Genomic DNA, 14,406 nt, shown 5'->3' on the forward strand with positions numbered 1-14,406 from the left:
TTTTCCCACAATTTGGTTTCCTCTCCCTAGCTGAATTGTCTCAGTTTATCTCCAGGGTTGTAGCAGGGCTGGGACAAAAGGCTGCTGAGCAGCCGAAGCTGCTGCCTCAGGCATTTTCCCTCTGCAGTGCTTCCTGGCGTCAGGGCGCCTAGATTTTTAAAGGAGCTGAGCCAGTAAGAAGCCACTGGTGTTCCCAGATCAGTGTTGCAGGATTCAGCTAATCCTGCCTGTGCAGCTTCCTTATGGGAAATCCCCAATCACTGGTTCTCCCTTGGTTATTTTCCTTGTAGTGAGTCCAGGGTGTTCTGGACTCAGAACACCCTGAGTTGAAACTCATAGCATGAAAGTCTATAGTCTGTTTTTATATAATCCCGTGTGAGTTTGAATGTAGTTGTCTCAGTGTCTTTATTCTGCCCTATGATGAACATTTTTTCATGTATCTTCTGCCATCTGTATGTCTTTGGAGAAATTTCTATTTAACTCTTCTACTGATTTTTTTTTTCTCCAGTTTCCTTTTTGTTGAGTTGTACAAGTTCTTTTAGATCTTGGATGTCAACTCCTTATAAGATGTATGATTGTGTAAATATTTTCTCACATTTAATAGGGTATCTTTTTATTTCAGTGATAGTTTCTTTCACCATGGAGGCAGTTTTTAGTTTGATTTAGTACCAATTATTAACATTAATTTTTGCTACTCTTGTTTTGGAGTCAAATCCATAAAGATATACAAGGAGCTTATGTTGTGGAGTGTCTTGCCTGTGTTTTCTTCTATGTGTTTAATGGTTTTGGGCTTTACATCCAAGTCTTCTATCTATTTTGAGTTGATTTTTGTGTATAGTGTGAGGTAGTGATCAAGTTTCATTCTTTATCCTTTGGCTGTTCAGTTTTTCTAGCACCATTTATTGAAGAGGATTTCCTATCTCCAGTGTATTTTCCTCACTCCTTACTCATGGCTTAACTGCCCATATAGGTGTGGGTTTATTTCTGTGTTCCCAATTCTGTTTTGTTTGTTTGTATGTCTGTATAGTATAGTTTGAAGCCTTGGGAGTGTGATACCACTATTCTTTTTTGGTCAGGATTACTTTTGCCATTTGGGGTTTTTGTGTTTTCATGTGAATTTCAGTAGTGTTTGTTCTATATCTTTTAAGAATGCTATAGAAAAATTTTGATAGGGATAGTGTTTGGCAAGGTGAATATTTTTTTTCACTACTGTTGTTACTTTTAAGGGTTTTGGATTGAGAAACTAGGTAAAATTGCATTTTCTAATATAGGGGCAATATGGGAATTACAGAATTAGGGGGAGATATAAAGTTAGGTTTTGGTCATACTTTTTTGTGATATCTGACTTGTGGTAGTTATGAGGCTGTTAGATACTTAATTTTGAAATTTAGAAAAGATCTCAGTGATAGAATAACAAAACTTGGAATTTAACTGTCAATGTTCTTTAAAGCCAAATTTGTAAATGAAGTAATTAATGCCAAAAACAAAAACAAAAACAAAAAAGGTTACATCTCTATTTAATAAAGAACTTTGGATGAAGTTATTTCTCTTACCCCTCAGCTACTCAGAATCCTCCTTCTGGGGCTAACCTCCCATGCATAATGACTTCGGAATCCATCTTTAGTACTTATCTTTCTTCTTTCCTAACTTGAAACTGTTATATGATAGTGTTTTGGTCCGCAAATATTCACTCACTACCCCATCCACTGGGGTCAAATTATATTCCACCCCAGTGCTTATTTTCAGATTGATCACATGACATGTATTGGTCAATTGCACATGACTGGCTATCATGTGCAAGGTGGGTTCTTCTTGTGTTCAGTGAATCCACCACAAGAAAAATATCTCCTATAACTACTGTTTTTTTAGCCTGGGCTATAGAAAAATACATATGTGAAACAGACCTGAATCCCACTCTCACAGATTCTCCTCTGTAGCAGAGCTGCTCAACTGAGTCAAACCTGTCAACCAAACTGCAGTGATCTGTGACTATGACCATGATCGGGAAACATGAGGAAATACTTGCTTCGTACAAGCCATTGAATGGAAGGTGATTTTTTAAATCCCGCATTATAGCAATAGCTAAGTAAAAAAAAAACTAGCTGCTCTGTGTCCCATTCTCTCAGGGATATTGTACGTTCTTCCATCTCAGTTGTTTCCCATCACCAAATCACCCATCTATCATCACCATAGTCCAGTGCATTTCTCTGCCCCCACTGTTCTTGATCCTATTCCCCACTCCACCCTCATAAAATGTCTCTGTATACAGCTGTTCATTATTATTATTATTTTCTCGCCTGGTCTGTTATACTCCTGCTATGAGTGAAACCATCCAGTATTTTTCCTTTTCTTTCTGGCTTATTTCACTAAGCATGCTATTTTCCAGCTCCATCCATGTTGCTGCAAAAGACATGTGCTTATTTTTTTTTTGGTTGTTGAGTAATATTCCATTGTGTATATGTACCGCATCTTTTTAATCCAGTCATCCATTTTGGGGCATTTGGGCTGTTTCCATGTCTTTCCAGTTGTGAATAAAGCATCAATAAACAAGGGGGTGCAGGTATCTTTTTGAATCAGTGTTTTTGTGTCTTTTGGGTAGATACCTAGGAGTGGGATTGCTGGGTCATATGGAAGGTCCATATTTAGCAGTTTGAGGAAACTCCAAACAGTTTTCCATAGTGGTTGTACTAGTTTGCATTCCCACCAGCAGTGCAGGAGAGATCCTTTTTCTCCATATCCTTGCCAACATTTGTTGTTGCTAGTTTTTTTTTTTTTTAAAGATTTATTTATTTGTACATACAGAACTGGGGTACAGGCCACAGGCTCAGAGGCGGTGAGAGGCTTCACCAGAGACAGAGTGGGGAACAGAACAGGCAGATCAACGAAGTACATTGCTGAGGGGAGCAGCTGGCAGGTCAGGAGAGGTCTGCCTTGCCATGTGGTCACCTCCGGGGTAGGCGGGAATCGAACTCATGCAGAAGTGGCTTTAGCTTCTTAGTGCTGTGCTTTAACCGGCTGCACCACCAGGGAGGGCCCATGTTGCTAGTTGTTTTAAGATGTGCCATTCTCACTGGGATGAGGTGGTATATCATTGTGGTTTTAATTTGCATCTCCCTTATTACAAGCGATGTTGAACATTTTTTCACATGGTTGTTGGCCATCTGCATTTCCTCTTTGGAAAAGTGTCTTTTTAGCTCTTCTGTCCATTTTTTGATGGGGTTGTTTACTTTATTTTTGTTGAGTTTCATCTGTTCTTTGTATATTTTTGTGATCAATCCTGAAAACTACTTTTAAGAAGCGTCATTTGAGTGAAGTCAGAAATCCATATTTTGTGAACTCTTCAAATATTAAAATGTTGGTTCTTTTAACCCAGTCATCTATTTTTGGGCATTTGGGTTTATTTTACATCTTCCCTACTGTAAATAGAGCAGCTGTAAACATGGGGATACAGTTGTCCTTTTGAATCAATGTTTTTGTGTTCTTTGGGTAGATACCTAGGAGTGCGATTGCTGGGTCTCATGGAAACTCCATTTTTAGCAGTTTGAGAAAACTTCAAATAGCTTTCCATAGTGGTTGGACCACTTTGCATTCCCACCAGCAGTGTGGGAGAGTTCCTTTTTTTCCCATATCCTTTTCAACATTTGTTGTTGCTAGTTGTTTTAATATATGCCATTCTCAGCCCTCCTTGGTGGTGCAACAGGTTAAAGCATAGCATTATAAAGCTGTCCGCAGCTACTACAGTATGAGTTCAATCCCCTACCAGGGAGGTGACCCAGATGGTGTGGTAGAACTCTCCTGATCCTCCTGCTGCTCCCCCAAGCAGTGTATTTCAGTACATCTGCCAGTTCTGTTCTGTGCTTTGCCTATGGTGAATCTTTCCAGCCCCTGCACCTCTGGCCTGTACCCCAGTTCTGTATGCATAAATAAATAAATATTTTTTTTAAAATATGTGCCATTCTCACTGGTCTGAGATGGTATCTCTTTGTGGTTTTGACTTGCATTACCCTTACTACAAGTGATGCTGAACATTTTTTCATATGCCTGTTGGCCATCTGCATTTCCTCTTTGGAGAAGTGTCTTTTTAGCTCTTCTGCCCATTTTTTTCATGGGGTTGTTCACTTTATTTTTACTGAGTTTCTTATACACAATGTAATATTTCTCAGCAATCAAAAAAAGATGCCTTAGCAACATGAATAGAGCTGGAAGGGATCATGCTTAATGAAGTAAGTCAGAAAGAAAAAAAATACTGAATGGTTTCACTCATAGCAGGAGCATAAGATATCAGGAAACAAAAAAGCAATTGTAATAAAGTAACAATAAAAAAACAACAAATAACTTTAAACCAGAGATATTTTATGGGGTAGACAGGGGAATAAGATCAAAACTGGGGTGGGAATAGCACATAGGATTATGGTGATGGCACATGGGTGAAGTGGTGGTGGGATATCCACAGGGATTACAACTGAGATGATAAAAAAATGCACAAAATGAAAAATTATTGAAAGAAAATAAATAATTAAAAAATAAAAATGTTGGTTCATTGCCATTAAAATGTAGTAAATGTGGGAATATAAATTGGTGCAGTCACCATGGAAAATATTGTGAAGGTGTCTCAGAAAATTAAAATATAACTACGATTTGATCCAGCAATTCCACTTCTGGGTATATATCTAAAGGAAAGGAAATAATTGTCTGGTAGAGAGAAACAACCCCATGCTTATTGCAGCATTATTTATTATAACCAAAGTATGGAGACAACCAAGTTTCCATTAATGGATAAATGAGGTATATATTTGTGTGTGCACACACACACACACACTAAAATGATTTTTCCAGAAGGTAAAAATTACAGACAAAACTGAATGAAAATGAGAGACACGGTGACCTTGGCTGGAAAGGGGTGGGGGATTGCTCAAGCTTGGAAGACCTGCCATGGTGTCGATGATGACGATGCTAATGCTATCATTTACGGAGTACCTATTTATGGCCAGAGATAGAACTGAACTTTTTTATGTGTTATTTTGTTTGACCTTGACTATCTTGTAAGTAGAAAATATTTTTAGTCATGACAAGTGACTTGCCCAAAGTCACGAAACTATAGATGGTAGAAGCAGGATTTGGATCTAGTGCTGCTGTCTCCAAATCACAGTGCTATTAACCACTGCTGTATTTTGCTATACCTTTATACCTGAACCTAATGTGATTTTTGTTTTCAGGAATTTGAAGACAAATACTATCAGACAAGGGAAATAGTCAAATGCTGGTTAGATGGATAGTAAAGCAGGTATTTATGTGCTGAATCATCGTGGTATAAAGTCAAAGAATATATTTTTGGTGCTGCAGATTCATTCTCCCAAATAAAAACACTATGAATGCTTCATTTATGGGCAATACAGGGGTGATGAAAGGATCACTAGTCCTTTCATAGGACTGAGGTGAGCACATACTTCATAGTGTTTATTCTAGTGGAAGGTATATTTAGTACATTATTTGTCAACTCAGAATTCAGCAATATGAACAAATAGGCACATCCCAGAGCCAGGACTATAGGATGCAAGTGGTTTTTCATGAGGTCCTGGGGAGTGGTGGGAACAATGCCTGGTATGATATATGCACTCAAGAAAAATGCTTGGTAAATTGTAAATTGGTACATAGCTATTGATTCTTACTAACATTTCAGCATGGTGGCTGTAGCATTAGTTGTATATAAAGAGAGCTACAGTTCAGGGGAGCAAAACCGGAAGAGTCAGTAAAGGAAAGGATGGAGATTTGAAGGTGCATAGATGGACCAGCATAACTAGTCAAAGAAAGTAGAGAAGTGTCTTTGATAAAAGAAGTCAAAGTGGTAGCCCTATAATTTTGTTGGGGTGGCAAAAAAAAATCTACCATCAACTTCAGTTAGAAAATACACTAGGAAGAAGTGTAAGGACATAGTGGCACTCCTAACAAATGCCTAGCCTGACAGGCTTTATACTAACAGGCATCATTCAAAGTCCTAGGATACATTTCTATTTTGCCACGCTTCCTAGATGCCCTAGACAAAAATAACTAAGCAGAAGACCTTATCCTCGGCACATTTACATTCGTGCAATCTCCTCACAGACAACAGGGACATGGACACACAGCAGTCTCCTCGGCCTCTTCCAGTCACTGGCCCTGTGCATGCCCCTTAATTATCACTTAACAGAGTCACAAAACATTTTGCACGTGTTTAAATCTTTTCATTCACCATGTGCTCAGAATCCTTGCCAAATATTAAGTGATCGCTTGACATCTAAAGTTCTCATAGTATTTGCCCAAGGGGGAAAGATGACAGAACATGGGTAGCTTTCTTAAGTTCTTAGAAACATTAAACAAAATACTCTGTAATAGATAAAACCTAGATTTCACTAGAATTTCATTGTAATAAATGGTCACTAGCAAGGAAGAACAGAGGATCTGACAGAATTTGAAAAGATAGTTGTGATAGCTAACTATAAGTCAGCACCTTCTCTCATAAAAATATACATATGACATTAGATGGAAATCTGTAAAACCTTTGATGCAAGAATGCCCTTATATGACCCCAATATGGAGGTGGTTAAGTGTACAAATTTGTCTTGGACTGCAAATTGCCACTAATGGCACATCTTGGTTCTGAAAAATTAAGCTTTGGGGAAAAAGATCAGAGCCATTCTAAATGGTAACTGCTGAAGTGAAGGATTGAAGAAAGTTGTCTTGTAGCTGGTTAAGTATGTGTGTGCGTGTGTGTGTGTATGCACAAGTGTGCACACATACACAGATATATGTCTTAACTCAAAACATGATTTTTAACAGGTGGTGATTATTATGCATTAATTCATTTGCATGGATAATTATTTAAACAAAATTTGAAATAGAAATAGCTAATTAGTTGGAAAGACATGTTAATCAAAAGTCCAAATATCATTGTGAATGTGCTTCTGCGCACACGTGTGCACATAGGCACACACACACACACACACACACACACACACACCCTGGGCTTTAAAGTAAATCCAACATCTGGTACAATATCATTCAGCAGGGCCGTCTGCAAAGCACAAGATATTTGCAGAATTCTTGACAAGTGCTAGACAGCATCCCCACAGGCTGTCTACTTTACACATTCCAGATTATAAAGGAAAGTATGCCATAAATACAATTTGCTCACCACAGGGGTGAAATTGGAACAGGCAGAAAAAGAATTTTTACTTACATACATACATCTCTCAGGAGAGAGCTTCAGGATGATTAGGGACATCTGTTTTTTTTTTTTTTTTTCTTCTTCTTCTTCTTCTCTTTCTTTGGGACAAATAACTGGGATATAGGTCAGAGGTGTGTGTGGGGGGGAATTGAGAAGATTCACCAGAAATAGGAGGAAGAACAGAACAGGTGGATTTACTGAAATACACTGCTGAGGGGAGCATTGGATGAGACAGGAGAGGTCTGCTGTGCCATGGGCATCAGCTCCCTGGCCAGGGGTTAAACTCGGGTCATTGCAGTGACGGTGCTGAGACTTAACCCCTAGGCCACAAGGAAGTTCCAGGGACATCTCTTTTTGATTCAAAAAAGCTTGGGTCACCCAGCAGGTATGTTTGTGATGACAGCTAACGCTGTGTAGTGCCACCTCTGTCCTCACATACACGCCGTAGGTAGGCATGAACAAGGTACTAGACAGTGATGCCACTATCGTCCCTCCCTAGACTCTGAGGCCCCCATCATATGAGTACAGAATCGATTCCAAATTGAACAGATTAGATGGCTACCTGCGCTTCTGTTTCCCTTGAATTTCATTCCAAGGGTTTTAAATTCCTTCTATTTTTTCCCTCATAACATAAAACCTCTTTTTAGGGTACACTTTGGTAGAAATACAAACACAGATCAAAAGCTAAGCAGATAGTTGCAGCACCATCTATCTTCATGTCTTCCTCACAGAGCAGGTGCTGAGAGCTCCCTCAAGTTCTTCTCCATGAGATGCCCAGGCATGTGGTTCCCTCCAAGGTCCCACATATTACACAGGTCTTTGCTGTTGATACTGCTAGTACAATTGCAGTTATTCCTGGACAGTGGCCTTTTGGGCATTTCTAAACTTCTACAGGAAGAGGATTCTTTTTTCTTTCTTCAATAAGAAAATATTCATAATGTCCTTTTATGAGCTACACTGCATACATTACTATTACATAAAATCTCATTTCCTATGATTCTCTTGACTCCATTTTGGGGAATAACTTGGTGAAGTTTTACATGAACTGAAGTTTCCCAGAATTTTAACTCAAGAATTTGTCAATATTGAATTACATGAAAAAAACATATAAGAGTAATGCTGTTTTAAATTTCTTTAAACATATATTTAATCGGGGCCCTCCCTGGTGGCGCAGCGGGTTAAAGCACTGCACTGAGAAACTAAATCTACTTCCGCATGAGTTCGATCCCCGCCTGCCCCGGAGGTGACCACATGGCATGGCAGACCTCTCCTGACCTGCCCGCTGCTCCCCTCAGCAGTGTACTTCGTCGATCTGCCTGCTCTGCTCCCAGCTCTGTCTCTGGTGAATCCTCTCACCCTCCGCATCTCTGGCCTGTACCCCAGTTCTGTATGAATAAATAAATAAATCTGAAAAGGGAAAATTCTGTCATTTGGTTTAAAAAAAAAACATGTATTTAATCACTGTGAAAAGTTTTAAATGCTCTTTATTATCTACCAAATAGATGACTTAACATATTTACCAATTGTTCTTTGTCTTTAGTGCAAGCAAGGCAATAATGACAAAAGAAGTCACAAAAAAGTAATAACAACCCATCACACCCCCAACAAGCAGAAGTTCAACCTTTCTTTGAACATTCCAGTTTTTGCCCACATATTATGCAGAGTTCTTGGGTTCAAGCAATAGAACTGGCATTTTGTCTTAATTCAGAAGCATGTGGACAGGAAGGTTACTTGCATCGTGGGCGTTTGAAGATCTATTTGGAAAAGGACAGGAGCCTCCCAGATGGGAGGCAGAGGGAGCCCAGGGAGGCATCAGGGACTGGCTGGTGAGCACCCCTCTGGGAAGTGCTGTGTGGCTGGACACCTCCACTTCAGAGCCTGAGTCTTGGAGACTGAAGCCCACTGGCCCAGTGCAGGCCACACCATCATCTCTTCCCCCAACTGAGTGGGTCCAGGAAGGAGAATCTGTTCTGTTCAGCTTCTGCCATAATTGCAAAGTGCTATTTCAAATGGGGATCAGATGCTGCCCTTTGGAACTAAGCCAACTACCCAACAAGTGTCCTCTCTGCTTGTTGGATTTTGGGAAAAGAACTTTAAATAATTCTGTATGGTCACCATCTATTTCTTTATTGAAATACTTTATTGAGATATAACTCAAACACTATAAATTCACCCATATTTAGTGGACAATTCATTGAATTTTAACAATTCACAAAATTGCACAATAACCGCTTTTTAATTTTAGAAAAAATTATTTTCAAAATTGACAATAAAAAACTGTTATGCTTCCTTGGCTAGATTTGGAAACACACCTGTTCTGCAAGGTGGTAGGCTTCTGATCATGGTTTTCTTGCTCCTTGAAGGCCTAGGAAAAGCAAGAGCTGTGTTTGCACAGTGTGTGTGGGTTCCTAGAGACAACTGTCATGTGGGACAAGGGAGTGGTGAGTTACTTCCTGCTGTCTGGCTCCAAACGACTGTGTTTTGAAAAAGGGAGAAGGCTGGAAATTGCTGAGAGCCTTTAAACTTCTTCAGTGAAGACCGATGTCCAGTCTCTTAGCTTCTACCTTAGGCTTTTCTTTCTCATTACTTAATGGGAAATATTTTGATATTTTAGACTAGCCTCTAGAGGGCAGACAATTCCCTAGACAGAGCAAGGGTCCCAAGCAACTCCGTGGTTCAAGAGGAGGAACTGTTTTCTGGCACTTTCTGTTCATGGTTCCCTGTCAGATTTGCCATAGCTCATTCTATTCCTTGAAATCGACTTGGGAGAGATTTGTATGCTTTCTGGAAGGAACTCTCTCAAATTCTCCCCACAGCCCTCTCCACACTCATGTTTATAATGTCCTGAATGAAGTATTAATCTCTCCTGAGAGGTTTAATCTTTTTATTTCACTACCTTATCCTTTTAATCTTTTCTTTATTGTGGTAAAATATATATAACACAAACTTTATCATTTTAGTCATTTAAGTGCACATTTCAGTGATATTAAGTACATTCACTGTTTCACAGCCATCACTACCATCCATCTCCACAACTTTATCCTACAAATCTGAAATGCTGTACCCATTCAAAAATAACTCCTCATTCCTAGCCCCTCCTGGCCATTATTCTACTTTCTGCCTCTAGGAAATTGATTAGTCCAGTTATCTCACATATACATATTTTGTGATTAGCTTATGTCACATACCATAATATCTTCAACGTTCATCCACATTGTAGCATATGTCAGAATTTCCTTACTTTCTAAGGTGGAATAATGATCCCCATTTTGTATATATATTCATCCATTGATGGACACTATTCTTTTCACTCATTGGCTATCGGGAATACTGCTGCTTTCAATTCTTTAGGATCTTCATAATCTTTAATATTCATTGGGAGGATAAGGAAATTCTTGTGTATTGGATTATCCAACTTTTTCATTTTATGACTGACACCTTGGCTTGCTGGAAAGGTCTGAATCTCAGACAGGATGACTGGTCCAGGATACTGTTGCCCCATGCTCTACAGCAGGGGCCGAGTAGGGTTCATGTCATGTTCTGGATTCATTGGTTATGGAATTTTTTGTTACCAACAGCTAGGTGCTCAAGATCTGACCCCCAAGTGTTTCATGGTTTATAGATGTTCTAGATGTGAGTGGTAGAACAAGATGTCCTAAAAAGGCTGTATTATGGGGCCCTCCCTGGTGACGCAGGGGGTTAAAGTACAGCACTAAGAAGCTTAAGCCACTTCTGCATGAGTTTGACCCCCGCCTGCCCCGGAGGAGATCCACATAGTGAGGCAGATCTCCCCTGATCTGCCCGCTGCTCCCCTCAGCAGTGTACTTCGTCGATCTGCCTGCTCTGCTCCCTGCTCTGTCTCTGATGAATCCTCTCACCCTCTGCATCTCTGGCCTGTACCCCAGTTCTGTATGAATAAATAAATAAATCTTTTTTTTTAAAAAAAGGCTCTTTATCTTTTCTCTGCTCACATCCCATCTTAGAGAGCCTGGCTCTTTGTAGCAACAGAGTGAGAGACATTAGACTTCCAGGCAGGTATGACCAGGAGTTATGAGCAGTGATGGAGACATGAAGCTAAGGAGATCAGATTTTCTATAGAGTTAGTATACAGTTAGCACAATTAAGACAGAAGTCAAATATGGTTCTTGAACTGGAAAATCATGTTACTGTATGAACCTGGGCTGTCTCTTTGAGGCAGTTATGAGAGACCAGTGTAAGTTGAGGTAAGAAACCAGTAAGAACAAGAAAGGGAAACAAATAATATGCAGAGCTGAGCAAAGGATAGGCACTTGGGGGAGAAAGGAGAGGCCAAGGGAGAGTACAGGATGATTGTTTGCATTTCTGTTTTGTGAAAGTCAACTCTGGCTTCAGTAGAATTTTCTTTCCTCTAGGGGGCTGGTTGGATTTACCTGTCTTGAAGTGACAGGATGGTGGGACTTGCTGGAAGTAAAGCAGAAGGTGGAGGAGAAGATTGAGGTCTCTATCAAACCAGAACTAGTGCAGTGGGAAAGTAACAAAGTGTCACCAAGACAGCACTTGAATGCTTCTTTTTGAAATAGTTTATTAATCTGTTTGGCCAAACAGGTAATGGAAACTGAGAATAATAATTTGCTAAAAAGTTCAGGTCATGAATGCCCCTTTCCCCTATGAAACGAAAGACTCCATGGCTACAGAGTGCACCATTGGGTTATGACAACATTTCAAAATAATGTTTCCATTTCATATGTAACAATGTAAACTTCAAAAATAGTAAACTCTAACCCCCTTCCCCCTCTTTACAGATCTATCACAGATAGAATTTTCTGGCAGACCTAAATTGTGTAAGTAAACAGCCTGGTGCTTTAAAAGTTTCATAAAAAGGTTTTTCAGATTCAGTAAATAATATTTCAGTCTTGGTCATGAAGTAAAAGCAACCAGCAATGCACTTTCTGCACAGTCTACCTCATATGCGTGCTGCACACCACCAGCCATGTTCTGTTACGCTGGTCATCAACTTTGACATTTTTGTACATACACACACACACACATATAATTTTATTTGTTTCTAAAGATTTCTACATCTAAATTATAAGACGGCGCCAGTGACTTATAATGTCACCTCGCTTCACATAGGTAAAGACAAAAATTCTGTAGAAGGCACTGTAATTTCTCTTGCATGATCTTACAGAGACATACATAAGAGCAAGCCACTTGGGGCTTGAACTTAATCTTTCCCCTTCTGTTACCTGGCTCAAACCTGTCCTCCAATTACCACCCCTAGATTTGTCATAGCAGATGGTTTTAGATGTCCATTATTCTTTTCTGTTTCACCTCTTCACATCCCATCCATCCATCCATCCATACATCCATCCATCCATCCATCCATCCATCCATCCATCCATCCATCCATCCATCCATCCATCCATCCAAATTAACTTACAGTTATCTTTTGGTTCAGTGAAATTCCTTAAAACTAAGATTACAGCTCTGGTATAAAACAAAATATGACCTACCATAGCTGAAAAATAATCACAGTGTGCAATGTAATTTTCGGCTGCTAAATTCAAAACATTTGCCCTGCTTTGTCAAGAATGTCTGTTATCCAAAACAATCTATGCAAGGATAATTTTAACCTGCTTTACATTCATTTAAAAAGAGCTGAGAATTCTTTTCTCTTTCCTCTTGAATTGGTACCCTTAAGTGAAAGGTCTGATGTGAAAAAAGTGCAAGCAAATTGGACATGCCAATAAATACCATATAACTTACTGCAGATTACCTACTGTACAGGTATGTACACCTTATCAAACTGAGGTTCCCCTGTCAGGAATAGACCTCCAAATCTTTAACATGAGTGTTCACCGCAGAGTTCTAGAGAGTGGACATCAGCGGGCAAAGGAAGGGCGAGCTCTTCTGTTCTTGTTCTGAGGTCCCGAGCCCAGGTCCCCACCACCCTCAGCCGCCTCCTCCTTCTTCCTCACTTTGAGGCGTGTGAGCAGCTTAATGAGCCAGACGTCCCATTCCTCAGGAAGGAGGAGAAGAAGGAAGCCCAAGCCGATGATGATGATGGCAATGACTCGGACTCCATTGAAGACAATCTTACTGGTGTAGTGATCCACCACTGCACAGGACAGAGAGCTTGGGTTACTCAGGGACACGTCAAGCCTTGGGCACAGAGCAAAAAGTGTGCATCCTCCTTAGGAGCAAAGCTGTGAGCATCCCTCGTCTGGCAGGGGAGCTGGCTTCCTTCAACCACAGGATCCCCCTCAGTTTTGTTTTGTTCCAGATGGCAGGAATTACCTTGAGTAAAAAACCTGAATTTTATAAAATCTTTCTGGTATGAAGCCTTGCACTTGCATTCACTTTCCCCAAATGATCAAGCACTTTGATCAGACTCTGATTTGCAGTTTTACACACACACACATTTACATATACATGATATGCATTCCCCTGATATAAAATCTCTAGCTGCCCTTCATCTATATCTACACACATGAGCACATGCACACACACACACACACACACACACACACACTGAGTTTACTCATGGTTACCTCATGAGAGTATTACTTCATATTTTTGGTAGATTTTATATTTTCTGCAATGACATTATTGTTATGATTTAAAAGCATTTTCCTAGTACATACATACCTCATTTTATTGTACTTAAAACACTGCAATTTTTATAAATTGAAGGTTCATGGCATCCCTGCATGAAACAAGTCAATTGGTGCCATTTCCCCAATAGCTATCTCACTTCATGTCTCACTGTCACATTGTTGTTTTAAACAAGCTTTGGTGCATTTAATAGGCTACAATATAGAATAAAATTAACTTTTTCTATTTACTGGGAAACCAAAAAATTCCTGTGACTTGCTTTATTGCAGAGTTCTGTAATTGAACCTGTTTTATCTCTGAGCTGTATCTTACATAATTTTTTAACACAAGCTTGAGATAGTTTTGAGAAAATAATAAATATAAATTTATTGTTGTGCTGCTGGACATTCCTAGTGAAAGGCCTTAACACTTGGATCATCTCTGACTGTGACAGGCTCATGCAATGAATGGTTCATATCAGGCGAGAAAAAACAAGGAGAAGCAGGGTTCATGTTAAGTCATTAAAAATTGGAGCAAGAAATCCAAAGCCTTGTAGAGGCTTGGGTTTTTCCTCTCCTTGACTGCCTTTTCTTATTTAAACTGGCTACAGTAGATTGTCTCTGGAAGAG

At 39.6% G+C, this 14,406-nt stretch overlaps 1 protein-coding gene across 2 annotated transcripts in view; it reads right to left on the minus strand.

Annotated features, from left to right (window-relative positions):
* Positions 1–12,613: 12,613 nt before the first annotated feature.
* Positions 12,614–14,406, minus strand: part of SLC35F3 (solute carrier family 35, member F3) — a 352,675-nt gene continuing 350,882 nt past the window's right edge. For both annotated transcript variants that reach the window (XM_004691127.2, XM_012731433.1), the window contains one exon: positions 12,614–13,301. In XM_004691127.2, coding sequence (XP_004691184.1) covers positions 13,066–13,301 — 236 coding nt within the window. In that variant the 3' untranslated portion in view covers positions 12,614–13,065. The remainder of the gene's footprint in view (positions 13,302–14,406) is intronic.

Source organism: Condylura cristata, unplaced genomic scaffold (assembly GCF_000260355.1).
Source record: "Condylura cristata isolate star-nosed mole 26May11 unplaced genomic scaffold, ConCri1.0 scaffold00030, whole genome shotgun sequence".
NCBI classification, from domain to species: domain Eukaryota; kingdom Metazoa; phylum Chordata; class Mammalia; order Eulipotyphla; family Talpidae; genus Condylura; species Condylura cristata.